Source organism: Podarcis filfolensis, assembly GCF_964270895.1.
Source record: "Podarcis filfolensis genome assembly, chromosome: 8".
Lineage (NCBI taxonomy): Eukaryota > Metazoa > Chordata > Lepidosauria > Squamata > Lacertidae > Podarcis > Podarcis filfolensis.
In genome coordinates this window covers 87,129,798-87,157,515 of record NC_139611.1, presented here as the reverse complement: position 1 = coordinate 87,157,515, position 27,718 = coordinate 87,129,798, and the positions used below count along the sequence as shown (strand labels likewise).

At 48.8% G+C, this 27,718-nt stretch overlaps 1 protein-coding gene across 5 annotated transcripts in view; it reads left to right on the top strand.

Annotated features, from left to right (window-relative positions):
- The window catches only part of EML2 (EMAP like 2), a 57,351-nt gene extending 33,621 nt beyond the window's left edge, over window positions 1–23,730 (top strand). For all 5 annotated transcript variants that reach the window (XM_083627010.1, XM_083627012.1, XM_083627009.1 and 2 more), the window contains 11 exons: window positions 362–461; window positions 2,628–2,782; window positions 6,882–7,007; window positions 9,940–10,071; window positions 11,648–11,715; window positions 12,704–12,792; window positions 15,365–15,462; window positions 18,348–18,435; window positions 18,616–18,711; window positions 20,862–20,992; window positions 22,376–23,730. In XM_083627010.1, coding sequence (XP_083483136.1) covers window positions 362–461; window positions 2,628–2,782; window positions 6,882–7,007; window positions 9,940–10,071; window positions 11,648–11,715; window positions 12,704–12,792; window positions 15,365–15,462; window positions 18,348–18,435; window positions 18,616–18,711; window positions 20,862–20,992; window positions 22,376–22,501 — 1,209 coding nt within the window. In that variant the 3' untranslated portion in view covers window positions 22,502–23,730. The remainder of the gene's footprint in view (window positions 1–361; window positions 462–2,627; window positions 2,783–6,881; window positions 7,008–9,939; window positions 10,072–11,647; window positions 11,716–12,703; window positions 12,793–15,364; window positions 15,463–18,347; window positions 18,436–18,615; window positions 18,712–20,861; window positions 20,993–22,375) is intronic.
- Window positions 23,731–27,718: the final 3,988 nt, after the last annotated feature.

The window sequence follows — 27,718 nt, the reverse complement described above, 5'->3', positions numbered from 1 at the left end:
AGACCAGCACCTTGAACCTGACCCTGTACTCCACCGGGAGCCAGTGCAGTTGGTAAAGCACTGGATGAATGTGATCCCACAGCGAGGACCCTGTAAGGAGCCTTGCCGCGGCATTCTGCAACCGCTGGAGTTTCTGGGACAGCTTCAAGGGCAGCCCCGCGAAGAGCAAATTACAGTAGTCAAGCCTGCAGGTGACTCGCGTGGATCACTGTGGCCAGGGTGGGGCAGGAAAGGTGCTGTTGTCTTGCTGGCCAGCTCTCCTTAGAAGCGGGGTGAAATGGGAGCTGCAGGTTGGATTTGGGGTGGGTTTCCTGCCCCATCTCCTCTCTGTTTTTGAGGCTCACCTGTTTTTCTTCCACAGAAACACGAGAAGCCCAAATATGTCCTGTGTGTGGCTTTCACAGAGAACGGGGACACTGTGACCGGAGATTCCGGGGGGAACCTCTACATTTGGGGGAAAGGTCAGTTTGGGAATGGGGCGAGGAGAGATGGGATTGCGTTGAGGTGCTCCTAAATAGCAGCTCTGTCTGGCTGGGCTGAATCAGTCTAGCTGGGTGCTCTGAGTGTTTCTACACAGCTAAATTTGTGAGTTGCTGCAGGGACAAATAATTATATTACTCTTGCTGAATCCCTCACTCGCCTTTTCTCAATCATGGTTCGTTCCCTATCTCGTACCGACCAGTCACATAACCGTGTTAGCATTTTATTAAGCTCTTGAAAAGGGACGCGGGTGGCGCTGTGGGTTAAACCACAGAGCCTAGGACTTGCCGATCAGAAGGTCGGCGGTTTGAATCCCCGTGACGGGGTGAGCTCCCGTTGCTCGGTCCCTGCTCCTGCCAACCTTGCAGTTCGAAAGCATGTCAAAGTGCAAGTAGATAAATAGGTACCGCTCCGGCGGGAAGGTAAACGGCGTTTCTGTGCGCTGCTCTGGTTCGCCAGAAGCGGCTTAGTCCTGCTGGCCACATGACCCGGAAGCTGTACGCCGGCTCCCTCGGCCAGTAAAGCGAGATGAGCGCTGCAACCCCAGAGTCGGCCACGACTGGACCTAACGGTCAGGGGTCCCTTTACCTTTTAATATTCCGCTTGCATAATGTTCTTGGAATGAGAAGATTAGGTTCACCGAAGAGATACCTGTCCAGCTTGGCTGCTTTAAAGCGAACTGAGCTGCGGTGGAGGGAGGGAAAGAGAGCCCGCTCGCTTTAAAGCAGGAAAGCGGGAGAGGAGAGGAGCCGCTTACACCCGTGTAAGCGACTCCTCTCCCGCTTTGCTGCTTCAAAGTGAGCCACAGAGGAGGGAAGGAAGGGGAGCCACGGATCCTCTGCTCACGACTGCAGCGGGATCCCGCCACCATCTGTAAGCATTCAGTCCATAAGACGCACAGACATTTCCCCTTACTTTTTAGGAGGAAAAAGGTGCATCTTATGGAGCGAAAAATATGGTAATTCCCAACACTCGGATGCAACGCCAGAAAAAAACACCAAACCAATATCTGGAGGGGCCAAGTGCATTTGGCTCAGGGGGAGAAAAGGGCATCATCTCTCCTAATAGATTTCTGAAAGAAAGGAATGAGACATTGGGGGAGGTGAATGACTCTTCTGGTGGGGGGACTTCTTTCCTTGCCCTCCCTTGAGTGCCGCTCTTGCCATCACTTTTTTGATAGAAACTTAAGTTTGGGAAGTGGAGCATAATATTATGGAAAAAGCATTTATTGATTTATTGCATTTATGTTCCACCCTTTTTCACCAAGGTGGTGTACATGGTCCCCTCCCCATTTTATCTCCACAACAACCCTGTGAGGTAGATTAGGCTGAGAGGCAGTGACTGGCTCCCAAGGTAACCCAGTGAGCCTCACGGCCGAGCAGGGATTCGAACCCTGGTCTCTCAGGTTCTAGTCTGGCACACCAGCCAGACTTGACTCTCCTTATGTCATACAGGCTCCGTTGTGTCTCCAGACAGCACTTAGGCCTCTAAGGCACCCTTCCCTATTCAGATGCTTTCCTGAGGTTGTGGACTTCATATCCCATCAGCCCCTGGGCCACCACATGGCCATTCTTGCTGGGGGGCTGATGGGAATTGTAGTACAAAACAGCTGGAGGGGAGCAGCAGGTTGGGGAAGGCTTTTGGCGGCCTTGCAGGTTAATAATAATAATAATAATAATAATAATAATAATAATAATAATTATTATTATTATTATTATTATTATTATTATTATTATTATTATTATTTATATCCCGCCCTCCCCAGCCGAAGCTGGGCTCAGAGCAGCTAACAACAGTAAAAATAACACAGTTTACATAAAATCACAATCAATTAATTGAAATATATTCTGAAATCAATTCATTCTAAAATCAATTCAAAATCAAATTAATGGCAACCATTGGGCTAGGTGCTATGAGGATTCCAGAAGGAGGATTATCAGCACAAGACAAGGCAGGTATACTCAAATATAAGTCCCACTGATGTCAAAGGGACTTGCACCGAAGTAAGCGTGGAAAGGCTTGTAAACTGATGCTGCAGCCCTGTTAGCGAAGCTGGTTTCTATTGCAGAAGAGAAATCCTTTCCAGGTTGTGTCCTGGGCAGGGGGGAAGGTTGTCCCATCTAACAGCGTTGTCCTTTGCCTGGCAGGGGGGAACAGGATTTGCCACGCAGTGCCAGGAGCCCACGATGGGGGCATCTTCGGCTTGTGCGTGCTGCGGAATGGGACCATTGTCACAGGAGGCGGCCGGGACCGCAGAGTCGTGCTCTGGGGACGGGATTACCAGAAGCTGCAGGAGAACGAGGTATTGCGGCCGGCTGGGTGGAGTCTTGCCTCCTTAGGGTAGCAGCAGTTCATGCCTTGCTTGGACCCAGACATGGCCAAAGGTGCTGTGGAGCGAGGGATCATAGAATCACAGAACTGTAGAGTTGGAAGGAGCCGCAAAGGCCATCTGTTCCAACCCCCTGCTATGCAGAAACAACATGTAACCAAACAAACCCCTGTGTTGCAAAGAACGTCAGCAATGTCTAGGCAACACGATGACCATGTACATATGCAATGTTGTTGTTTAGTCGTGTCCGACTCTTCGTGACCCCCTGGACCAGAGCACTCCAGGCACGCCTGTCTTCCACTGCCTCCCGCAGTTTGGTCAAACTCATGCTGGTAGCTTTGAGAACACTGTCCCACCATCTCGTCCTCTGTCGTCCCCTTCTCCTTGTGCCCTCCATCTTTCCCAACATCAGGGTCTTTTCCAGGGAGTCTTCTCTTCTCATGAGGTGGCCAAAGTATTGGAGCCTCAGCTTCAGGATCTGTCCTTCCAGTGAGCACTCAGGGCTGGTTTCCTTCAGAATGGATAGGTTTGATCTTCTTGCAGTCCATGGGACTCTCAAGAGTCTCCTCCAGCACCATAATATTCCTTCAAACCATAACAAGTACAAAATGAAATCTTCAGTCTCAAAGTCTCTGGAAATCTTTAAATGAAGCGAGGTACCAGACTTTGTACAATGAAAGACAAGCTGTGAAGCTTTGTGTATTCAGCAAATATGACGTCCAACACTGAACAGTGATTCCGGATATTGACTACTGTTTTGTAGAATTCTTCCTCTTTTTTTCCCCCCCCCAGAGCAAAATGGATTTTATTTTATTTTTTCCAAATGTAGTTAAAATTAAAATTAATGACAAATGTAGCATTGCTTTAATAATTATATTTATGTATTGGATCCCTTCCTTTTAAAAATAAAAAGCATGGCTAAATATGTATACATAGAATTCTTCCTCAGCGTGGTGGGAGGATATAGAATTGCTTCATAAACCCACCTTATTTCGAAGGAATGTATGTAAATGAAAATATCAAATGCTGTGGAGTGTTCCTGTAATAATGTAGTCACAGCATTCGATATTTGACGAAGAATTCTACGAAACAGTAGACAAAGCTTCACGGCTTGTCTTCCATCGTACAAAGTCTGGTGTTGTTGTTTAGTTGTTTAGTCGTGTCCGCCTCTTCGTGACCCCCTGGACCAGAGCATGCCAGGCACTCCTGTCTTCCACTGCCTCCCGCAGTTTGGTCAAACTCATGCTGGTAGCTTCAAGAACACTGTTCCACCATCTCGTCCTCTGTCGTCCCCTTCTCCTTGGGCCCTCCATCTTTCCCAACATCAGGGTCTTTTCCAGGGAGTCTTCTCTTCTCATGAGGTGGCCAAAGTATTGGAGCCTCAGCTTCAGGATCTGTCCTTCCAGTGAGCACTCAGGGCTGATTTCCTTAAGGATGGATAGGTTTGATCTTCTTGCAGTCCATGGGACTCTCAAGAGTCTCCTCCAGCACCAGAATTCAAAAGCATCCATTCTTCGGTGATCAGCCTTCTTGATGGTCCAGCTCTCACTTCCATACATCACTACTGGGAAAACCATGGCTTTAACTATACGGACCTTTGTTGGCAAGGTGATGTCTCTGCTTTTTAAGATGCTGTCTAGGTTTGCCATCGCCTTTCTCCCAAGGATCAGGCGTGTTTTAATTTCGTGACTGCTGTCCCCATCTGCAGTGATCATGGAGCCCAAGAAAGTAAAATCTCTCACTGTCTGGTACCTCGCTTCATTTAAAGATTTTCAGAGACTTTGAGACTGAATATTTCGTTTTGTACTTGTTATGGTTTGAAGGAATCCTATAATAATAATAATAATAATAATAATAATAATAATAATAATAATTTATTATTTATACCCCACCCATTTGGCTGGGCTTCCCCAGCCACTCTGGGCGGCTTCCAACCAAATATTAAAATACATCAATACTGTATAATATAATACAATATAAATATAATACAATATAAAGATTGTCTATTGCGTATGTACATGGCCATCGTGTTGCCCAGACGTTGCTGATGCAGAAACAACACGCCACGCCTGCGAGGTGGAACTTCTAGTTTATTGGCACAACTCCAGTAGGGGGAACAGAGGCACAAGAACTTCCTTCCTTGCTGGTTCATGTTACAGAGGTCCTCTAGTTCAGCACCTGACCTTCTGGCAGCTAACAGCCAGCTGCAAATTTATTACTTATACCCCACGCATCTGGCCAGGCCTCCCCAGCCACACTCTGGGTGGCTCCCAACAGGATATTTTGTTGTTTAGTCGTCTTAGTCCTGTTTGACTCTCCGTGACCCTGTGAACCAGAGCATGCCTTGGAAACAATCAGTTTCTTCTCAAAGCTTCTCCATGGAGTTTTCTTGGCAAAATACAGTGGTGCCTCGCAAGACGAAATTAATTCGTTCCGCAAGTTTTTTCTTCTTGCGAGTTTTTCGTCTTGCGAAGCACGGTTTCCCATAGGAATGCATTGAAAATCAATTAATGCGTTCCTATGGAGACCGCTTGCCAGGCTGGCGGTGCGGAGAAGGGCTTTTCTCCCCACCGCAAGCCTTCAGGACAGGTCCGGGAACAGAGGGGAAGGCGCGCAGCGCTTCTCCTCTGTTCCCGGGGCTTGCGGTGGGAGGAGGGTTTTTCCTCCCCACCGCCAACATTCAGAACAGCATTCTGAATGTTGGCGGTGGGAAGGAAAACCCTCCTCCCACCGCAAGTCTTCAGGACAGCCATCCGAAGGCTGGCGCGGGGAGGACATCTCTCCGCCCCACCGCCAGCCTTCGGAGGAGGTCCGAGGACAGTGGGGAAGATGCGCTGCGCTTCCCCGCTGTCCTGGAGATTTCCCTATGGGCTTTCGTCTTGCGAAGGAAGCCCATAGGGAAATTCGTTTTGCAAAGCGCCTCCGAAACAGAAAACCCTTTCGTCTAGCGGGCTTTTCGTCTTGCGAGGCGTTCGTCTTGCGGGGCACCACTGTACTGGAGTGGCTTGCCAGTTCCTTCTCCAGGTGGATCAAGTTTAGTCTAAACTCTTGGCTATGACTTGTCCGTCTTGGGTGGCCCTGCAGGGCATAGCTCATTGCTTCTCTGAGTTATTCAAGCCCCTTCACCACGGCAAGGCAGTGATCCAGGACAAGATATTAGAAATACAATAAAAGATCAAACATTAAAAACTTCCCTGTACAGGTCTGCCTTCAGATGTCTTCTAAAAGTCAGATAGTTGTTTATTTCCTTGACATCTGAGGGGAGGGCGTTCCACAGGGTGGGCGCCACCACCGAGAAGGTCCTCTGCCTGGTTTGAGAGGTTTACAAATGGCGCAGGATGGCATCTTCTGTTGTTAAACCTGCCGCCCCCCCCCAGCACTTGCTAGTTGGCAGTGAATTGTCTCTGAACAGAGAGCTTTCACAGTGGTCAGATCTGCCTACAGCTGAAATCTTTTTTTAAAAAATTATAATGCTTTGATTCAATAAGCTCATTTGCTCATGTTTAACCTCAGCGTTGCATTTTTCGGGTACCTATTTGTAAGTATTTTTTGTTTATTCAGTTAGATAAAGAAGTCTTACAAACAAAAAAATACTTACAAAAATGTGTAAATTATTAAATAATATACAAATAGACCAAGAAATCAAAAGTAAGAATATGTTAAGGTGGGGACAAGATTTAGGTTATGAAACTGAATACAAAGATCGGGTTAAATTTCGGACAAAAAATTATAAATTTTACAGCTTCTTATCGATTGAAAGAAAATTTCATGAAGATGCATCTTAGATGGTATATGTCGCCAGACAGGTTGGAAAAATTAAAAAAATCGGGTGATAATAAGTGTTGGAGGTGTAATAGAATGATTGGAACCTTATAGCATATGTGGTGGTCATGTCCGGAAATTAAGAAATATTGGAATGTGATACATGAGGAAATTAAAAAGCTAATAAAAGCATCACATAATAAAAAGCAAATCACCACTTGCAAACTGTTTCGGACGGACGTCTCTGCTAGCCCTATCTGGGCATCTTCTGTTTTCCCTGAGGGGGGTCTCTGTTTTCCTCTCCCTACAGGTACCTGAGGGATTTGGGCCAGTGCGCACCATAGCAGAGGGAAAGGGCGACTCGCTCTTTGTGGGCACCACCCGCAACTCAGTGCTCCACGGATCCTTGGCGACTGGCTTCTCCCTCCTAGTGCAGGTAATATAATATAATAATAAAAATTTATTATTTATACCCCGCCCATCTGGCTGAGTTTCCCCAGCCACTCTGGGCGGCTCCCAATCGAATGTTAAAAACAATACAGCATTAAATATTAAAAACTTCCCTGAACAGGACTGCCTTCAGATGTCTTTTAAAGATAAGATTATTTCTTTCACATCTGGGGGGAGGGTGTTCCACAGGGCGGGCGCCACCACCGAGAAGGCCCTCTGTCTGGTTCCCTGTAACCTCACTTCTCACAGGGAGGGAACTGCCAGAAGGCCCTTGGAGCTGGACCTCAGTGTCTGGGCAGAATGATGGGGGTGGAGACGCTCCTTCAGGTATACAGGTAAGGAGGAGGGCAGCTACTGCGCAGGTTTATGTCTGGATTCAAAGAGGTGTGGTGACTGGGATCACAGATGTACCACTGGGCTGACTGATAAGGACCCTAAAAGAGCTCTGCCGGATTAGGCCAATGGCCCTTCTGAACCAGTGTCCTGTTCTCACAGTGGCCAACCAGGTGCCCCAAGGGGAAATCTGCAAGCCGGACCCGAGTGCGAGAGCGGGTCTCCTCTGCTGTGCTGTCCAGCAACTGGCGTTGCTCCCTCCAACTGTGGAGGCCTTCATCGCGGCTAGTAGCCATCAATAGCCCTCTCCTCCTCCGTGAATTTATCTAATCTTCATTTAAAGCCATCCTTCTTGGTGGCCATCGCTGCCTCCTGCGGCAGGGAGTTCCATAGGAAAACATTTCCCAAGAAACAGATAAAAGTTCCTTTAAGTTTTAAAGAGAGTTCCAGAATTTTCTTTAGTGGCACTCGTGGCTTGATGGGTGTCAGCTGGAGGTGTGGATAAAGGGAGGAAGTTGCAGGCTGCAATTTCAGCACGAGGAAAACACACATACGCACGCTGAGTTATACTGTGCTGGAGAGATATATTTAATTTTTTAATTTAATTTATTATTTATACCCCCCCCCCATCTGACTGGGTCTTCCCAGCCACTCTGGGCGGCTTCCAACAGAATATCAAAAACAATACAGCGTCAGACATTAAAAACTTCCCTAAACAGGGCCGCCTTCAGGTGTCTTTTAAAAGTAAAATAGTTGCTTATTGCCTTGACATCTGGTGGGAGCGCGTTCCACAGGGCGGGCGCCACCACCGAGAAGGCCCTCTGCCTGGTTCCCTGTAACCGCACTTCTCGCAGCAAGGGAACCACCAGAAGGCCCTCAGAGCTGGACCTCAGTGTCAGGGCTGGACGATGGGGGTGGAGACACTCCTTCAGGTATACAGGACCGAGGCCATTTAGGGCTTTAAAGGTCAACACCAACACTTTGAATTGTGCTCGGAAACGTACTGGGAGCCAATGTAGGTCTTTCATGACCGGTGTTATGGGGTCTCGGCAGCCACTCCCAGTCCCCAGTCTAGCTGCCGCCTTCTAGATTAGTTGCAGTTTCCGGGTCACCTTCATAGAGCGCATTGCAGTAGTCCAAGCGGGAGATAACCAGAGCATGCACGACTCTGGCCAGACAGTCCGCGGGCAGGGAGGGTCTCATCCTGCGTACCAGATGGAGCTGGTAGACAGCTGCCCTGGACACAGAATTAACCTGCGCCTCCATGGACAGCTGTGAGTCCAAAATATAGAAGGCATGTAAATGGTTTGTATATATTTGTAACAAATGGTTGTGCAACCAGTCAAGCAATAAAGAAGCTCTTGACTGAGGAATTCCACTAGGACTCCTGTTCTTGTCTTCTGCCTCCGGGGAAATACTCTTTTATAAACAGTGAGAAGTGGTTTTGCCGAGGTGCCACCACGCAAGCAGAAAGCGTGTGTGTGGGCGGTAACCTCTAATACCATAAGCTAGCCATGCGCTGCGTGAGAAAGGGCTTTCTTTTCCCTGCCCTGAATCCTCCAACAGCACAAATCAAGCACCAACTAGTTCTAGAGCAGGGGTAGCCAACTCTCAATAGACTGCGATCTACTTTCAGAATTATAAACTGGCAGTGATCTACCTTTACCTAATATTCCGCTTGCATGATGTTCTTGGGGGGTTCAGCTGAAAGTTGCTGAGATTTTATAGGGAGGAGAAGAGCCCTGTTTTGGGGGGGGTTATAAAATAAGCTTTTGGGGGGGTTCCGTTTTTTGGGGGGTTAAAAACAAGGGACATAGGTGGCGCTGTGGGTTAAACCACAGAGCCTTGGCTTGCCGATCAGAAGGTCGGCGGTTCGAATCCCCGCAACGGGGTGAGCTCCCGTTGCTCAGTCCCTGCTCCTGCCAACCTAGCAGTTCGAAAGCACGTCAAAGTGCAAGTAGATAAATAGGTACTGCTCCAGCGGGAAGGTAAACGGCGTTTCTGTTCACTGCTCTGGTTCTCCAGAAGCGGCTTAGTCCTGCTGGCCACATGACCCGGAAGCTGTATGCCGGCTCCCTTGGCCAGTAAAGTGAGATGAGTGGCGCAACCCTAGAGTCGGCCACGGCTGGACCTAATGGTCAGGGGTCCCTTTACCTTTAAAGGCAAGTGAAAAGGGGGTAAAGTCACTCATAAAAAGATCACTATGGATTAAAACAGCAGCACAGAGAAAGCTCCATCTTCCCTTCCAGAGATCATACAACAATGGAGGGCAGGAGTCAGGTTTAGCGACGCTAAGGAAAGGCAGCCAGAGATTGACCACGAGCTACCAAAACCTTGCAGGGATCTACCAGTAGATCGCGACCGACCTGTTGGACATCCCTGTTCTAGAGTGATGAGACTTTTGATGATCCACTTTTGCCATGCCGTGAATAATTGTACGAACTTGCACCTTCTCGCCTCTTACTCCAAACTATGAAAAAAGTCCCAAATGCTGTAGCCTTCCTTCAAAGGACGACCCTTGATAGTTTTGCTTGCAGTGGGAGACCTGGGTGACCGTAGTCTTCCTCTCTCTCCCTTTTCCCCAGGGACACACGGAAGAACTCTGGGGCCTGGCCACCCACCCTGCTTTGGACCAGTTCCTGACCTGCGGGCAAGACAAGCAGGTTCACCTGTGGAGCGTGGCCACCCACCAGCCCCTGTGGAGCAAGGGGATTGAGGTAAGTTCTTGTGCCGGGTGGGGGGCAGAGGCGAGGACTGGGTTGGGCATTCCGTGTGGGGTTCTATGTGAGGGGCAGGTGGGGCTCGCTCACGTGGGAAGGGAGCCCTTCTAGGAGAACTCTGACCCCAAACCTCCGTTGCCTTGTGGGATATCTTCAGGAGAAGAAATAAATAATAATAATAATAATAATTTATTCATACCCCGCCCATCTGGCTGAGTTTCCCCAGCCATTCTGGGCGGCTTCCAATCGAGTGTTAAAAACAATACAGCATTAAATATTAAAAACTTCCCTAAACAGGGCTGCCTTCAGATGTCTTGTAAAGATAAGATAGCTGCTGATTTCCTTCACATCTGAAGGGAGGGTGTTCCACAGGGCGGGCGCCACCACAGAGAAGGCCCTCTGCCTGGTTCCCTGTAACTTGGCTTCTCGCAGTGAGGGAACTGCCAGAAGGTCCTCGGAGCTGGACCTCAGTGTCCGAGAAAGGGCTCTGGAGGAAACCTTACACAAATCTGGAGGGGCGTCCCTAAGACGGTTGGATGGCAACCTTGTACGCCTCCTTCCAGAAATTCCTGCAGCCAAGCTGGTGCCAAACGTCTTGCTCTGCTTTCCTTTGGTGAGGCTGAGGATGGGGGGGGGGTCCTTGTCCCCTGGGCAGCCCAGTTTTGGGTTGCATCCAAGGAAACGGGGGCAGTTGGCAGGCCCCCAGCTGGCTCCAGCCCACCGGCCGGCATCCGGGCGATCTCCGCTCCTTGGATCAGCATGTACCGTATGTTCCGGCATACAAGACGACTTTTTATCCCTGGAAAATCACCCCAAAAGTTGGGGGTCGTCTTATACGCCGGGTATACTCATTGGGAAGGAGGAGGGGGAGCCAGTGACCAGACGCGCCCCATCTGCTGTTGCTCCTCCTCCCTCCCCACAGAAGGGGACGTGGCCAAACGCCTCACCCGCCAGACGCCTCGCCTCGGGCTGCTGCTGCTGCTGCTGCAACGGCAGAGGCAGCGGAGGGGTGTGCGCTCTGTCCCTGGCGCCGCTCAAACTCTATAACTCTAAAACTGAACAGCAAAAGTTGGGGGTCGTCTTATACGCCCAGTCGCCTAATACGCGGGAATCTACGGTAACTGCGACTCGAGCTTCAGAAGCTGAGCGCGCAAGCCAGCAGAGAGGAAAACTCTTTGCAACAGAAGGGCAGATAGAGGCTGTGTAAAGGGTAATTTGCAGGCATTTTATTCAGCATCAGGACAAAGGGGAAAACATGTCTTCCCCCCTTCGTGTCCCAGCAAACAGCTTAAGCAAAAGCTATACACACAACGGAAGTTCCCAGCAAGCTGTGCTGGAATGTAAACAGACATGTGACATACAACAAATCCACACGTCTGTTCCTCTTAAGGTGGAACGGAATATCGTAACACCCAGGACCTCCAGACACGCTGCCCAGGCTTGCGCCCTGGGGAGGTCACTTGGGTGATGCCAACGCAGTTCTGTGGGATCCCCGTCCCCCGTCCCCAATTCCCATAAAATGGTTCCCATGCTTAGTGCTACACATCCCACTTCCTTTCTCTGTCTCCTGCAGGACGCAGCTCGCTCGGCTGGATTCCATCCCAGCGGCTCTGTGCTAGTGGTGGGCACCGTAACTGGCAGGTAATTATGATTATTTATTAGATTTGCAAATCGCCTTATACCCACGGGTCTCAAAAGGTGGTTCACAGGATAAAATCACAATATAAAAACACAAAATACATAATGAAAATGAAAACAAGAACAACCCAGTAACTCGCCCTCCCCATTCACATTTTGAAAGGGTATCGCGCTCCGTTACTTCCAGGTTGCCACGGAGTGCAACTCGAACGCGCTCAACATGAAGCATATTCAACCCCGAGGTATGACTGTACAGTGGTACCTCGGGTTACAGACGCTTCAGGTTACAGACTCCGCTAACCCAGAAATAGTACCTCGGGTTAAGAACTTTGCTTCAGGATGAGAACAGAAATTGTGCTCCAGCGGCGCAGCAGCAGCGGGAGGCCCCATTAGCTAAAGTGGTGCTTCAGGTTAAGAACAGTTTCAGGCTAAGAACGGACCTCCAGAACAAATTAAGTACATAAGCAGAGGTATCACTGTATTAGAAACACGAAACAAGAACACAAAATTTGTAATAAAACAAAGCACATTTAAAAGGCTGTAGAATGTTAACCAGCCAAAAGCCCTAAAGAGAAACATTTTCTCCTGGCGCCTGGAGATACATAACTTGTAGGTTTTTCTTTTCTGTTTTTTGTATGCGTCTAAATAAAGAGTGTTAGATTAGAAGCACTGGTGTCGATCTGAGTTATTGAAGACACCACGCAGACACAGACAAAGCCATTTTATGCTGCGTGTGAACTCTGCTAGTATCCGACAACTGAGAAGAGAGGCAGCGCGCGTGTGGGCGCCATTGAAGTTTGTCGGAGTGCCGATAAATCAGATTTATTGCAGTGCCGTTGCAGCAAGACTCAGTGGGTCAAAGGATTTGCGACCCACAAACTTTAACATGCAGAAATCCAGCTTGCGGCGCTCTTCTCTGCTTTGATACAGGCATCCTCAGCTGCTCTGACCTCCTGGAAAACTTTCCCCTCCCCTCTCTGCTTCAATTCAGGTGGCTGGTGCTGGACACGGAGACCCGAGATCTGGTGACCATCCACACGGATGGAGGGGAGCCCATTTCTGTGGTCAGCTTCTCCCCAGGTAGGAGATGGGGGGGAAGGGAGGGGTACGGAGGGAGGAGCCAAGAGGTGGGTTTGGAAGGAAGGTTGCGGCAGAATCCTACCGTGATCTGTTGGTTTGTCTTTGCATTTAGCTGCTGCTGCTGTTGAATGGTGACATCTGCAAATAGGTTTTTTCCACCTGGGAAAGGCAAGCAGAGCATTCGTTGTTAAGATAGGAGGGCTTGTCCTCTAGGTTTGTTCCTTTGTTCTTAACGGAAGGAGCGTAAAGAGCTTTGGGTCAGACCAAAGATTCGGCTATTTGGCCGGGGGGAGAGGATGTCCTGTCTCCCAGTGACCAGCCGAATGCCTATGGGAAGCCCAAAAGCAGAACATGAATGCAATTGCTCTCTCTCTCTCTCTCTTTTTTTTATAAGATATTTATTGAGGTTTTACAAAAACATAAGTTTACAAAAATAAAAAAGTCATATATAAAAAAGAGATACAAAAAAGAGAACATACAAATATACATAAAAAAGGAAGAATAAAAATACAAAATACAAAAAACAAATAGGTAAAAAAAGAATTAAAAACAAATCCGTTTTTGTAACTTTAAACTCATTAGCTTGTTTCCTTGGCTCCCTCACACCTCCCCTTTTTGTATTCCCATTTAAATAATCAAATCAGCAAATCCTTACCCTCTTTCGTTTATCTTAACTCTATATCTTAACATATTATAACTCTATATTTTCATCCATTTATCAATTCATTTTTGCATATTGAATGCAATTGCTCTCTCTCCCTCCTGCGATTCCCAGCAAATTTATTATTATTATTATTATTATTATTATTATTTATTCCGCCCTATACCTGGGTGTCTCAGGGCGGTTCACAGAATAAAATCATTCAAAGGCCTGGTTAAAAAGGAATGTTTTTGCCTGGTGCCGAAAGCTGTATAATGAAGGCGCCAGGCGAACTTCCCTGGGGAGAGCATTCCACAGACCGGGAGCCACTGCAGAGAAGGCCCTGTTCTCGTGTTGCCACCCTCCAGACCTCTCACAGAGGCGGCACACGAAGGAGGGCCTCAGAAGATGATCTCAGGGTCCGGGTAGGTTCATATGGAAAGAGGCGGTCCTTGAAGTATTGCGGTCCTGACCCGTTTAAGGCTATATAGGTCAAAACCAGCCCTTTGAATGGGGCCCAGAAGCTAATTGGTAGCCAGTGCGGTCAGACCAGGATCGGTGTAGTATGCTCAAACCGTCTTGAGCAACCTGGCCACTGAATTCTGCACCAGCTGAAGTTTCCAAACCCTCTTCAGAGGCAGCCCTACTTAGAATACGATGGGATTTGTAGGGACACTGAATCCCAGAGATATGTTGTTGCACTGTTCAATTTGTTTTTAACAACGCTTATCCGATTTTCTTTTCTTTTGGATGGCAGCTAACAGATTGAGGTTGAATCCTGACAAGACAGAAGTACTGTTTTTGGGGGACAGGGGGCGGGCAGGTGTGGAGGAGGGCCAGGTGCGCGGCCTGGGAGTCATTTTGCACTCACAGCTGTCCATGGAGGTGCAGGTCAATTCTGTGTCCAGGGCAGCTGTTTACCAGCTCCATCTGGTACGCAGGATGAGACCCTCCCTGCCTGTGGACTGTCTCGCCAGAGTGGTGCATGCTCTGGTTATCTCCCGCTTGGACTACTGCAATGTGCTCTATGTGGGGCTACCTTTGAAGGTGACCCGGAAACTACAACTAATCCAGAATGCAGTAGCTAGACTGGTGACTGGGAGCGGCCACCAGGACCACATAACACTGGTCCTGAGAGACCTACATTGGCTCCCAGTACGTTTCCGAGCACAATTCAAAGTGTTGGTGCTGACCTTTAATGCCCCAAATGGCCTCGGTCCAGTATACGTGAAGGAGCGTCTCCACCCCCATTGTTCTGCCCGGACACTGAGGTCCAGCTCCGAGGGCCTTCTGGCGGTTCCCTCACTGAGAGAAGCCAAGTTACAGGGAACCAGACAGAGGGCCTTCTCTGTAGTGGCACCTGCGCTGTGGAATGCCCTCCCATCAGGTGTCAAGGCAATAAACAACTATTTTACTTTTAAAAGACAACTGAAGGCAGCCCTGTTTAGGGAAGTTTTTAATGTCTAATGCTTTATTGCTTTTAATATTTGGTTGGAAGCCGCCCACAGTGGCTGGGGAAACCCAGCCAGATGGGCGGGGTATAAATAATAAATGGTTATTGTTATTGTTATTGTTACTATTCCGGGTTGAGAATATTCTCCGGGACCTTTTCAGTGGAAAGCAATGCACAAATATTACAAAAAAAACCTAAGCGTATTGGAACCGACTCCTTCGGAAGGTGGTGGACTCTCGTTCCTTGGAGGTTTTTAAATAGAGGTTGGATGGCTGTCCCTCACGGATGCTTCAGCTGAGATTGCTGCATTGCAGGGGGTTGGACTAGATGACCCTCAGGGTCCCTTCCAGCTCTACCACTCTCTGATTCTAAGTGTGCGCTGGAGACTGAAAATTCTGAGCTGCATTGAGACCCCCATTTTGCCTTCCAGTGTCTGCCCACCCCTCCAGTCCCCTGGCTATTGCTTTTGTGCTTTGCAGATGGCAAATACCTGGCCCTGGGCTCCCACGACAACTTTGTCTACATCTACCTGGTTTCGGAGGGTGGCAGGAAGTATGGGCGCGTCGGCAAGTGTTCGGTGAGTAGAGGCACAACCAAAGACAGAATTGCATTCTGCCCAGAAAGATTCCCTTCCTTCCTTCCTTCCTTCCTTCCTTCCTTCCTTCCTTCCTTCCTCCCTCGACTTCCCTTCAGCCAAAGGTTACAACATCCAAAACTCCATGTTTAAAAATAACTTACAATCACAATATAGGGCGGGTGCTAAAGATACACAAAAAGGGACACGGGTGGCGCTGTGGGTTAAACCACAGAGCCTAGGACTTGCCGATCAAAAGGTCGGCGGTTCGAATCCCCACGACGGGGTGAGCTCCCGTTGCTCAGTCCCAGCTCCTGCCAACCTAGCAGTTTGAAAGCACGTCAAAGTGCAAGTAGATAAATAGGTACTGCTCCGGCAGGAAGGTAAACGGCGTTTCCGTGCGCTGCTCTGATTCTCCAGAAGTGGCTTAGTCATGCTGGCCACATGATCTGGAAGCTGTACGCCGGCTCCCTTGGCCAATAAAACGAGTTGAGCGCCGCAACCCCAGAGTCGGCCACGACTGGACCTAATTGTCAGGGGTCCCTTTACCTTTACCTTAAAGATACACAGTGGACACTCGGGTTGCGAACATGATCCGTGCGGGAGGCACGTCCGCAACCCACAGCACCGTGTCTGCGCAGATGTGGGTTGTGATTCGGTGCTTCTGCGCATGCGCGAGCACCGAAACCCGGAAGTAAACCGTTCCAGTACTTCCATGTTTCAGCGCGTCTGTATCCCGAAAACACGCAACCTGAAGCGTCTGTAACCCGAGGCATGACTATACCCCTCAAGTGCTGAAACAGGGTAAAGAGTTGCGTCTCCAGGGGTTGGAATATTTACACCCCACTTTTCTATAGCCCAGACTCTCCAAAGCAGCTGGCAAAAACTTACGTATCGCAAAATAAACACCCAAATCTAGTTTCAGAAGCAGAAACGTCCCTGTGGCAACATGGCTGAACGGGATTTCTTTGGTCCTCACTTGAGCAGTTGGGTTTGATGTTCAGCTATGAAGTATTTACGGCTGGGCAGAACATCTTCTGTTTCAGGCACGTCTGGTTGCATCCTTGTAAGGCGGTCTTCGCCAACCTGGTGCCCTCCATTATGTTTTGGACCGCATCTCTCATCAGCCCCAGCGATGGTGCTGGCTTGGGGGCTGATGGGAATTGTAGCTCAAAACATATCGAGGGCACCAGTTTGACGAAGGCTGCCATATTAAGGTAGCGAAACACTGTAATATTGCAAGTGGGCAGCAGAGGGAGCTGCTTTGTCAGATATAGGGGTGCAGCCAGCCATGCATAAATGAATGACGGGTATGTCTTTTTAAAAATAATAATAAAAAAAATTCCTTTTAAAAAATGTGTTTCACTCCTCTGGGCAGGTACGGCTGTCCACAACAGCCTGATTTCCTGGGCTTTTTTTCGACTTGGCCCCAGAAGATGCTGTACAACATGAGACTCTGGCCATGTGCAGAGTGTCCACCTCACCTGGGCACAGGGAGGAGATTAGCAGGGCACATGGTGGCCGTGAGTGCCAGGGTCCTTTGCCTTGAATGAAAATAGAACGCTCTGGGCTCAGTTGGTTAGAGCGTGGAGCTGATAGTGCCAATGTCGCAGGTTTGATCCCTTGATGGGACAACTGCATAATCTTGCATTGCAGGGGGGTTGGACTGGATGATCCTTGGGGATCCCTTCCAAGTCCACGATTCTGTGGTTTCTAAGGGGTTGTAGAGCATCAAACAACACTAATAATAACAATTAATAATAATAATAATTTTTTATTTATACTCCGCCCTTCCTGTTTCAAAAACCGGGCTCAGGGCGGCTAACAACAAATTTAACACACTTTAAAACAGTTAATTATAAAAGCAGCAGAAAATACAGTAGAAAAACATGAATAACAATAAAATTCAAAAATCAAAAATCAATTAGATGATCACCAGGGCTAGCTGGCTGAATTGGTCCTACTTGGGCCAGCGAGGAGACCAGGGGAGAATTAGCTGTGGGATCCCAGAGCGGGTGATCTTCATAAAAGATGCTGGACACTGAGGTCCAGCTCCGAGGGCCTTCTGGCGGTTCCCTCACTGCGAGAAGCAAAGCTACAGGGAACCAGGCAGAGGGCCTTCTCAGTAGTGGCGCCTGCCCTGTGGAACGCCCTCCCGCCAGATGTCAAAGAGAAAAACAACTACCAGACTTTTAGAAGACATCTGAAGGCAGCCCTGTTTAGGGAAGCTTTTAATGTTTGATGTAGTACAGTATTTTAATATATTTTTTGGAAGCCGCCCAGAGTGGCTGGGGAAGCCCAGCCAGATGGGCGGGGTATAAATAATTTATTATTATTATTATTATTATTATTATTATTATTATTATTATTATTATTATAAAAGGGGAGGGGGAGGGAAGGAAGGGGAATAAAAGATCAGGCTAAGTTCAAGTTGAAAGCCAGGCAGAATAGCTCTGTCTTACAGGCCCTGCGGAAGGAAGGAAAATCCTGCAGGGCCCTGGTCTCATGCGACAAAGCATTCCACCAGGTCGGAGCCATCACTGAGAAGGCCCTGGCCCTGGTGGAGGATAGTCTGACTTCCTTAGGGCCTGGGACCTCTAAACTATGGTTGTTCATGGACCTTAAGGTCCTCTGCGGGGCAGACCAGGAGAGGCGGTCCTGTCAATACGAGGGTCCTAAGCCACAAAGGGCTTTAAAGGTCAAGACCAGCACCTTGAACCTGACCCTGTACTCCACCGGGAGCCAGTGCAACTGGTAAAGCACAGGGTGAATATGCTCCCATGGCAGGGACCCCGTGAGGAGCCTCGGGGTTATGTGTGTAACAGGAAGTGTTCCCCTTGCAGGTGTGTGTGTCTGTCAATCAATCTAAAATCTCCCCTTTGCTCTAGGGCCACTCCAGTTTCATCACCCACCTGGACTGGGCCTTTGACAGCAGCTGTTTGGTCACCAATTCTGGCGATTACGAAATCCTGTACTGTGAGTATAGAGTTTGGGTTCGTTTTCTTAGCACCACCTTTGCGCAGACGATCTGCTCCTTTAGAGATTGGTTCCACAATCTGCAATCTCTGCAGAAGGAACAGCCCAGGTTCTGATGGCATTACGTGCTTTACATTTTCTTGTCTGTGTCTCCTTCCTCCTCCTCCTCCCTCCCTACAGGGGACCCCTCCACCTGCCGCCAGATCACCAGCGCGGAGGCCGTCCGCAACATGGACTGGGCCACGGCCACCTGCGTCCTGGGCTTTGGGGTCTTTGGTGAGTGTCTGGGCGGGTGGTGTGAGCAAGAAATATAATAATAATAATAATAATAATAATAATAATAATAATAATAATAATTTATTTTTTATACCCCGCCCATCTGGCTGGGCTTCCCCAGCCACTCTGGGCAGCTTCCAACAAAATATTAAAATACCGTAATGCATCAAACATTAAAAGCTTCCCTAAACAGGGCTGCCTTCAGAAAGGCTCTGCGGGGCTCCCAAAAGTGAGGCACACATTTCATCCGTTAACCCCCTCAGACAGGATGATGCCCTTTGCTCCGCCCGGAAGCACAAATGGAAGAAATAATAGCGACAATAATTATTTATGCCCCAGCCATCTGGCTGGCCGGGGTGGTGGTCAGGGCTCCCCCACTTCCTCTTCTTGAGAGCAGTACATGTGAAAAGGATCTAGGAGTCTTGGTTGACCACAAACTTGACATGAGCCAACAGTGTGACGCGGCAGCTAAAAAAGCCAATGCAATTCTGGGCTGCATCAATAGGAGTATAGAATCTAGATCAAGGGAAGTAATAGTGCCACTGTATTCTGCTCTGGTCAGACCTCACCTGGAGTACTGTGTCCAGTTCTGGGCACCACAGTTCAAGAAGGACACTGACAAACTGGAACGTGTCCAGAGGAGGGCAACCAAAATGGTCAAAGGCCTGGAAACGATGCCTTATGAGGAACGGCTAAGGGAGCTGGGCATGTTTAGCCTGGAGAAGAGGAGGTTAAGGGGTGATATGATAGCCATGTTCGAATATATAAAAGGATGTCACATAGAGGAGGGAGAAAGGTTGTTTTCTGCTGCTCCAGAGAAGCGGACACGGAGCAATGGTTCCAAACTACAAGAAAGAAGATTCCACCTAAACATTAGGAAGAACTTCCTGACAATAAGAGTTGTTCGACAGTGGAATTTGCTGCCAAGGAGTGTGGTGGAGTCTCCTTCTTTGGAGGTCTTTAAGCAGAGGCTTGACAACCATATGTCAGGAGTGCTCTGATGGTGTTTCCTGCTTGGCAGGGGGTTGGACTCGATGGCCCTTGTGGTCTCTTCCAACTCTATGATTCTATGATTCTATGATTCTTAATAAATGATTTCTTTTATTTTCAAACTGTGAAAACATCGGCAAGCAACCCCCTGGTTACTGCTAAACCAGGCAGAATAGGATATGGCAAATGCCCCTTACAGACCGCCCCATCCCCACTCCTGCCCGTTCTTTTGGCCATGCTGGTGGTTGGCCCAGCGAGCAACAGAGGGTTTTCGTTTGGGCATTGCAGGGTACGATGCACAAAACTGGAAAATAGGATGGGTTGATGGGATGTTACAGCTTCTTTCCCCTGTATAGGGAAGCTTTTTAATGTTTTATGTTTCGCTATGTTTCTATATATGTTGGAAGCCGCCCAGAGTTGCTGGCGCAACCCAGTCAGAAGGGCGGGGTACAAATAAGAAAATTATTATAGTCGTACCTTGGTTGTCGAACACCTTGCGACTCAGATGTTTAGGCTCCCGAACGCCGCAAACCCAGAAGTGAGTGTTCCAGTTTGTGAACGTTCTTTGGAACCCGAACGTCCGACGTGGCTTCTGATTGGCTGCAGGAGCTTCCTGCAGCCCATTGGAAGCCATGATTTGAACGTTTTGGAAGTCAAACGGACTTCTGGAATGGATTCGGTTCTACTTCCAAGGTTGTTGTTGTTTAGTCGTTCAGTCATGTCCGACTCTTTGTGACCCCCTGGACCAGAGCACGCCAGGCACTCCTGTCTTCCGCTGCCTCCCACAGTTTGGTCAAACTCATGCTGGTAGCTTCGAGAACACGGTCCCACCATCTCGTCCTCCGTCGTCCCCTTCTCCTTGTGCCCTCCATCTTTCCCAACATCAGGATCTTTTCCAGGGAGTTTGTCCATGGAGTGTCCTTGGCAGGGACACTGGAGTGGCTTGCCGGTTCCTGCTCCAGGTGGATCACGTTTGGTCAAAACTCTCCACTATGACCTGTCCATCTTGGGTGGCCCTGCAGGGCATAGCTCACAGCTTCTCTGAGTTATTCAAGCCCCTTCGCCACTGCAAGGCAGTGATCCATGAAGGGGACTTCCAAGGCACAACTGTATTGTTATTACTGTTATTTCCGCCGCTGACTTTTTCTCTGCCCTGTTAGGGATCTGGCCTGAGGGTGCGGACGGCACCGACATCAACGCCGTCTGCCGCTCCCACGACGGGAAGCTCCTGGCGTCTGCCGACGACTTTGGCAAAGTGCACTTGTTCTCCTACCCTTGCTGCCAGCCGCGGGTGAGCTTCCCCAGGGTCTCTTACCCTCTCGTCTTGCCCCGATCCTTTCCTTCTGCTCTCCTTCTAAGTAACCTGAAAGTGGGCAAGGGTTGTCCTGAGACTTCTCCGCCAACCTCTCTTGGCTCGTCTCTTTCCCAGTTGCTCGCGGCATCCACCACTCAGCCCCGTCCCCCCCAGTTTCCACAGTGCCTGCGTGTCTGGGTTGCCCCCCTTCCTAGCCCAGTGGTTCTCAAAAAGATTTATCTGGGCCACACCTTCAGTGTAAAAATTTGCTCGCAGCACACCGATTTTTTTAATATAAGAAATACGTTGCAGGACAAAAAGAAACAACTCGTTGATTTATAACATAGAGCACGACTGCTTTATAATGTTATCACGGGACACACAGCAAATAGAGAAGCGTGCAGCTACCTAAGAACGTGAATCATTCCCCAAATACAATTATAAACAAGCCTATATGTACCTTAAGTATGTATGCAAACTCCAGGAGACGTATGAGCTTGCTTTTGCTGGGTGATCTCATTTATAGGATGAGAGTGTCCTCAGTCTCACTCGATGCTCTTGCTCTCGTTTTGAAAAGACATCTATCCATATTCTGCAGAGGAAAAAGAAACTATACTGTGTTACACTGAAATGTTTAAATGTTAATAATAATAATAATAATAATAATAATAATAATAATAATAATAATAATAATAATTTATTATTTATACCCCGCCCATCTGGCTGAGTTTCCCCACCCACTCTGGGCGGCTTCCAATCAAGTGTTAAAAACAATACAGCATTAAATATTAAAAACTTCCCTGAACAGGGCTGCCTTCAGATGTCTTTTAAAGATAAGATAGCTGCTTATTTCCTTCACATCTGGTGGGAGGGCGTTCCACAGGGCGGGCGCCACTACCGAGAAGGCCCTCTGCCTGGTTCCCTGCAACCTTGCAGGGAGGGAACTGCCAGAAGGCCCTCGGCGCTGGACCTCAGTGTCCGGGCAGAACGATGGGGGTGGAGACGCTCCTTCAGGTATACTGGGCCTTTGAGGCTGTTTAGGGCTTTAAAGGTCAGCACCAACACTTTGAATTGTGCTCAGAAACGTCCTGGGAGCCAATGCAGATCTCTCAGGACCGGTGTTTTGTGGTCCCAGCGGCCTCTCCCAGTCACCAGTCTAGCTGCCGCATTCTGGATTAATTGCAGTATTTGATTGTCTTGGAATCTCCCCCCCAGCCCCACTTGCCGTTCTCGGAGTTACTAGCTTGGTGGATCAGGGGAACGCTGTGGACATAGTGTATCTTGATTTCGGAAAGGCTTTTGACAAGCGGGGCGGCCGGACTTTGTGCGTGGGGTTTTTCCTGCCCTCTCCTGAGACCCCTTTCCTCTCTCTTGCTCCAGGCCCCCAGCCACACGTACAACGGCCACAGCAGCCACGTCACCAACATTGCCTTCCTCCACGATGACAGCTTGCTGCTCTCCACCGGTGGGACCGACACCAGCATCCTCCAGTGGCGACTCGTCTAGGGAGAGGGCAGGGCAGGGCGGGGGGCAAGCGGGGCTTTTCCCCTCCCAGGGGGAGGGAACGGGGCAACGAGTAGGGTTGGGGGTGGGGTTGGATCCTATTAAACACTTTTTGAGGTTGGGAGTGACAGCAATGTGGGGGGTGGGATTGTGGAAAGAGGAAGATTTAAAGAGAGGATACGGCGGAGCTATATTTTACAGACATCTCTATATGAATAATGATAATATATATCCAGATCTATCTCTATATATCTATATTTAAAGGCTGGAGGTTGCACAGGCTGAGAATGTGACGGTGTTGGCGGGGGTGGGGGTGCTTTTTCCTAAATTGTGAGGCAGCCTCTGCGCCTCTCATTTAAGAAATCACGGAGGGAGAAGCTGCCGCCCGCAAATTTCGCTCTGCTCCCCAGACGTTTGCACTATGGATGTCAAGCTGTTTGAGACCTGGTTTGACCGTCAAGGTTTTTGATTCCTGCTCCCCCAATCTCCCCCATTCCCTATCCCACCCAGAGCTTTGCAAAGAGGCATTCGGTGAGTCCTTTTTTTGCTTTTCTGGACATCCTTCTCCCCCTCCATGAATTTGCTCATCTTCCATTGAAGCCACCTGTACCCCTCCATCACATTCCCCGAATTGGTGCTTCGGAGAAGGGCTTTCTCTCGCCCGCCCTGGGTTTCCCGCCGGTCTGTTTTCATGCAAAGTGGGCCTTGCCCCCTACTTTATGCGTGCAGCCATGAATAGAGACGGCTGCCCTTTCACGCCATGGCATCGGACTTGGCCAGGCTTCCCTAACTGGCTGGGGATGGTGGGAAATTGTATATTCATAAACTGACGGAGGGCGTCAGGTTGGAGATGGGTGAATAGCAATATTGGGAGCAGAGGAATCCCTTGTCGCTGTCTGAATCAGAGGAAAAGGAGAGGCGTCCTGGGGAGCTAAATCGGAGGGCATGGGGACAACATAATCTCCTTTTTTAAAAACTCCCAACAGAGTCACATTTTCAGCCCAGGTTGGCGGTATTTTGCACTGGACATATTGATGGTTTGGGGATGGGGGGGGTGGCACGCGTTTTTGGCAATTTCAGGGCCCAACGAGGAGCAGGAAGGTGGAAGGGGAGGGGCAAAGCATGTCTGTCTGTCTGTCTTCTGTATTTTCCAAAGAAAATGTGGCAGAGCTTAGAAAGCTGTTTAGTAAGAATACGACAATAAAAAGAGACCTAACAACGCACGCACACACGCGCCTTCCTGTGTGTAAATGTCATTGTCAGGGGCAACTCCTGAACCTTAAACAGGCCTCACAGGGTGAGCCTAAACAAGCAGCGTTTTTCGAGGTCAGGTATGCGGTCGAATGCGCTCGCGGCGAATTTGTTTGCCCAATGAATGTCATGCTGCCTGGAGCAAAAGGAGCCTGGGGTAGCTCAGCTGGTGACAGCATGGCGTAGGTTGGATCGCCATATGGGACAGCTGCATATTCCTGCCTTGCAGGGGGCGGGCTGGGCTGGATGACCTCGGGGTGCCCCTTCGATGATTCCATCACCCTCTGCTTGGGGCTTTTTAACGTACGGCCTCTTTGCTCGGAGGAACAGAAGCGGTCCCAGAGCTAAGCCCCTTGAGCATAGCCTGGGGTTGGGGCCAGAGGATTTTGGAAAGCCCTTCTGTAGAAAAGCCAAACATCCACCCTCCCCAGCGTTGCTGGCTGATGAGTCCCAGGGTGCAGTGAAGCCTCGCCAGCTCCTTATCATCATCCTGATCTGCAGCTGCTGCTGCTGCTACTGGATTAGTTTCTCTCATCTCTGCTGCTCTCTCAAAAAAATACAGAGAGGATTTAAGAAAGCAGGCGGGGAAGGGAGAGCGGGGGTGGGGTGGGGGAGCTCATCTAGGATTATGTAATTCGGCAATCAGACGACGCGGCACTTTTTGTGTGTGTGGGATTGTAAAAATGAGACCAGAAACTAGCTGGAATTCCAGCTGAAGAAATCGTACCTGGGGTTGGAACGTGATTACTGGTCTCTTTTCAATATCAAGAGCACCTGCTGAATCGGGCCCAATGGCCCATCAAGTCTGGCATCCTGTTCTCACAGTGGTTGACCAGATGCTCATTACGGGATACCAGCAAGCGGGATCCGCGCAGAAAATAATAATAATAATAATAATAATAATAATAATAATAATAATAATAATATACAGTGCTACCTCTGGTTGCGAACGGGATCCGTTCCAGAGGTCCGTTCGCAACATGAAAAGAGCGCAACCCAATGGCACATCTGTGCATGCATGGGTTGCGATTCGCCGCTTCTGTGCATGCGCGTCACGTCATTCTGCGCTTCTGCACATGCGCGAGCAGCAAAACCCGGAAGTAACCCTTTCCAGTGCTTCCAGGTCGCCGCAGCACGTAACCTGAAAGAACGTAACATGAAGCGGACGTAACATGAGCCACTCTGGGCAGCTTCCAACAAAATATTAAAATACAATACAGTGGTACCTCAGGTTAAGAACTTAATTCGTTCCGGAGGTCCGTTCTTAACCTGAAACTGTTCTTAACCTGAAGCACCACTTTAGCTAACGGGGCCTCCTGCTGCCGCTGCGCCGCCGGAGCACGATTTCTGTTCTTATCCTGAAGCAAAGTTCTTAACCTGAAGCACTATTTCTGGGTTAGCGGAGTCTGTAACCTGAAGCGTATGTAACCTGAAGCGTATGTAACCCGAGGTACCACTGTAGTTTGTTAAACAAGATGCAACACTCTCCCCTCCTGTGGCTTCCAGAATCTTGCATTCAGAAGCACGGTTGTCTCTGATGCAGGGCACAGCCATTGGGACCAGTGGCTATCGATAGCCCTCTCCTCCGTGCCCAAATCTGGGCAAGGGCATCTGTGGCTTCTCAGTGTTGCTGGACTCCCAGCTCCCATCCTCTTCCCAACTTCATAGGCTGCCTGGGGCTGGGGTACCTGGAGGACCAACGATATTTGGAGAGCCATGGTAGTTGCCCACTCCTACCCCAAATCAAGCCGACCAGGATTTTTCCTTAAAAGGTCTCCCGCAGCAGGGCTTCCACCGCCTTCCCCCTGAAAAATCTGCCATAATTCTAGTTGCAAAGGTTCTTCCAAAAGTTCTCTCTAGAAATCAATTTGTTCCCCCCCAAATGAATGTCCCCAGATGATTTTAGCAGTTGACACCTGAGTATTTGCTACATGATGATATGTTTGCCAGACAACACATCATAATATTTAGGATTTTATCATACAGTATTCAGTTAATGTACAATTCTTGGAGCCGACGGTTTACGAGATTTCGGGACTGCTAAGGCCCTGCCAGTTTCAAAATAATCAGAGAGATCCCCTGGCAAATGCTAAGCGCTTGAATTTTGGTGTTAAATGTGATGTTCGAGATCTAGGCTTCGCTGCCAGGTTTGGAGTGTCACATGCAGAATTAAAAGTCTCATCGTTATTCTCCCTTTCAGCACAGAGAGCTGATCCTGATGTTCTATAAAACAGCCATCCAAAGTCTAGAAGAGAAACCGGTAGAGACCAGAAAGAGAAGCAAAGCTATTTTGCAGATTTATTTTAATAGAGGAAAAAAGTAATTAAAGCTCTGGTGGGGAACAGGAGCTGACTAAGTGGCAGGAAATTAAAGGATATTTGCCACCACCGTGCTGGACAGGAAACATTATTAAAGGGGCAGAAGCTGCCCAGAGGAAGCTACCAATTCAACGTAGGAAAGGGCGTCTGCTGAAAGGGAGCTATTCTGAGAGGGACATTTCTGGGTGATACCAAGAAAGAGGTGGAGCTGCTGTTTTAACTCCTCTCTCGGCGATCACTCGTAAGATAGAACACAGTCTTAGTGCTGTGTCCGTAGGTGACTGTAGAGGCCAATTCTGGATCCACACGTCCTTCCACAGTGGGGACATAGGTTTCTGGATGGGAGTTGATCACAATGAGGATGTGCCAAACATGCCTTCCTCTTAGTTCATTTCTCTTTTCCTGACTACCAAAGTCCATGACACCTTTGGTAAAGGCTATTCTCTAACTGGAGCGCTCGCAGGCCAGCGTTGCCCAGTTGGTACCTCAGTGGTACCTCAGGTTAAGAACTTAATTCGTTCTGGAGGTCCGTTCTTAACCTGAAACTGTTCTTAACCTGAGATATCACTTTAGCTAATGGGGCCTCCCGCTGCCGCCGCACCGCTACTGCGCGAATTCTGTTCTCATCCTGAAGGAAAGTTCTTAACCCGAGGTACTATTTCTGGGTTAGCAGAGTCTGTACCCTCAAGTGTCTATAACCTGAAGCATCTGTAACCCAAGGTACCACTGTACATTTTTTCCTAGATTTGCCTCTTTTGTTGTCCACCAGCATTGCGCTTTCCATTCTTAAGCTGGGAATAGAGTAGTTCCTTTTGTAGTAGTAGTAATAATAATAATAATAATAATAATAATAATAATAATAATAATAATAATAATTTATTATTTATACCCTGACCATCTGGCTGGGCTTTCCCAGCCACTCTGGGCGGCTTCCAACAAAATATTAACATGCCATAATGCATCAAACATTAAAAGCTTCCCTAAACAGGGCTGCCTTCAGATGTCTTCTAAAAGTCTGGTAGTTGTTCTTCTCTTTGACATCTGGTGGGAGGGTGTTCCACAGGGCGGGTGCCACTACTGAGAAGGCCCTCTGCCTGGTTACCTATAACTTGAAGACTTCCACTTGGGTATGGAAAAGCAAACCTTTGACAGCACTTAAGGGCCCTCGTGTAGAAACAACCTTAGCCAGACGCCTTGCCCATCCTGCACCCCTTAAACAGTATAAACACTGACAACTGGGAAACACTGGCCTGCGAGTGCTCCAGTTGGAGAACATCCTTTACTAAAGTGTCATGGGCTTTGAAGACACTCGAACTCAGGATGCAAGGGAGGAACGTGCTAAGAGGAAGGCCCGCTTGGCAAATCCACACCGTGATCAACTCCCGCCTGGAAACCAATGTCCCCACTGTGGAAGGACGTGTGGATCCAGAATTGGCCTCCACAGTCACTTATGGACTCAATGTTTAAACCGTGTTTATGGAAGGCAATCTTACTTGACTATGAGGGATCTCCAAAGAAGAAGAAGAAGAGGAGGAGGAGGAGGAAAATTCTCAGTCCCACTTCATCTCCTGCTCCCACCCAGTGAGATGGAATCCAGCATAAAAGCTTTGCTGACAAATGTCAGGCAATTTACGCTGCTGCAGTTTTCTGG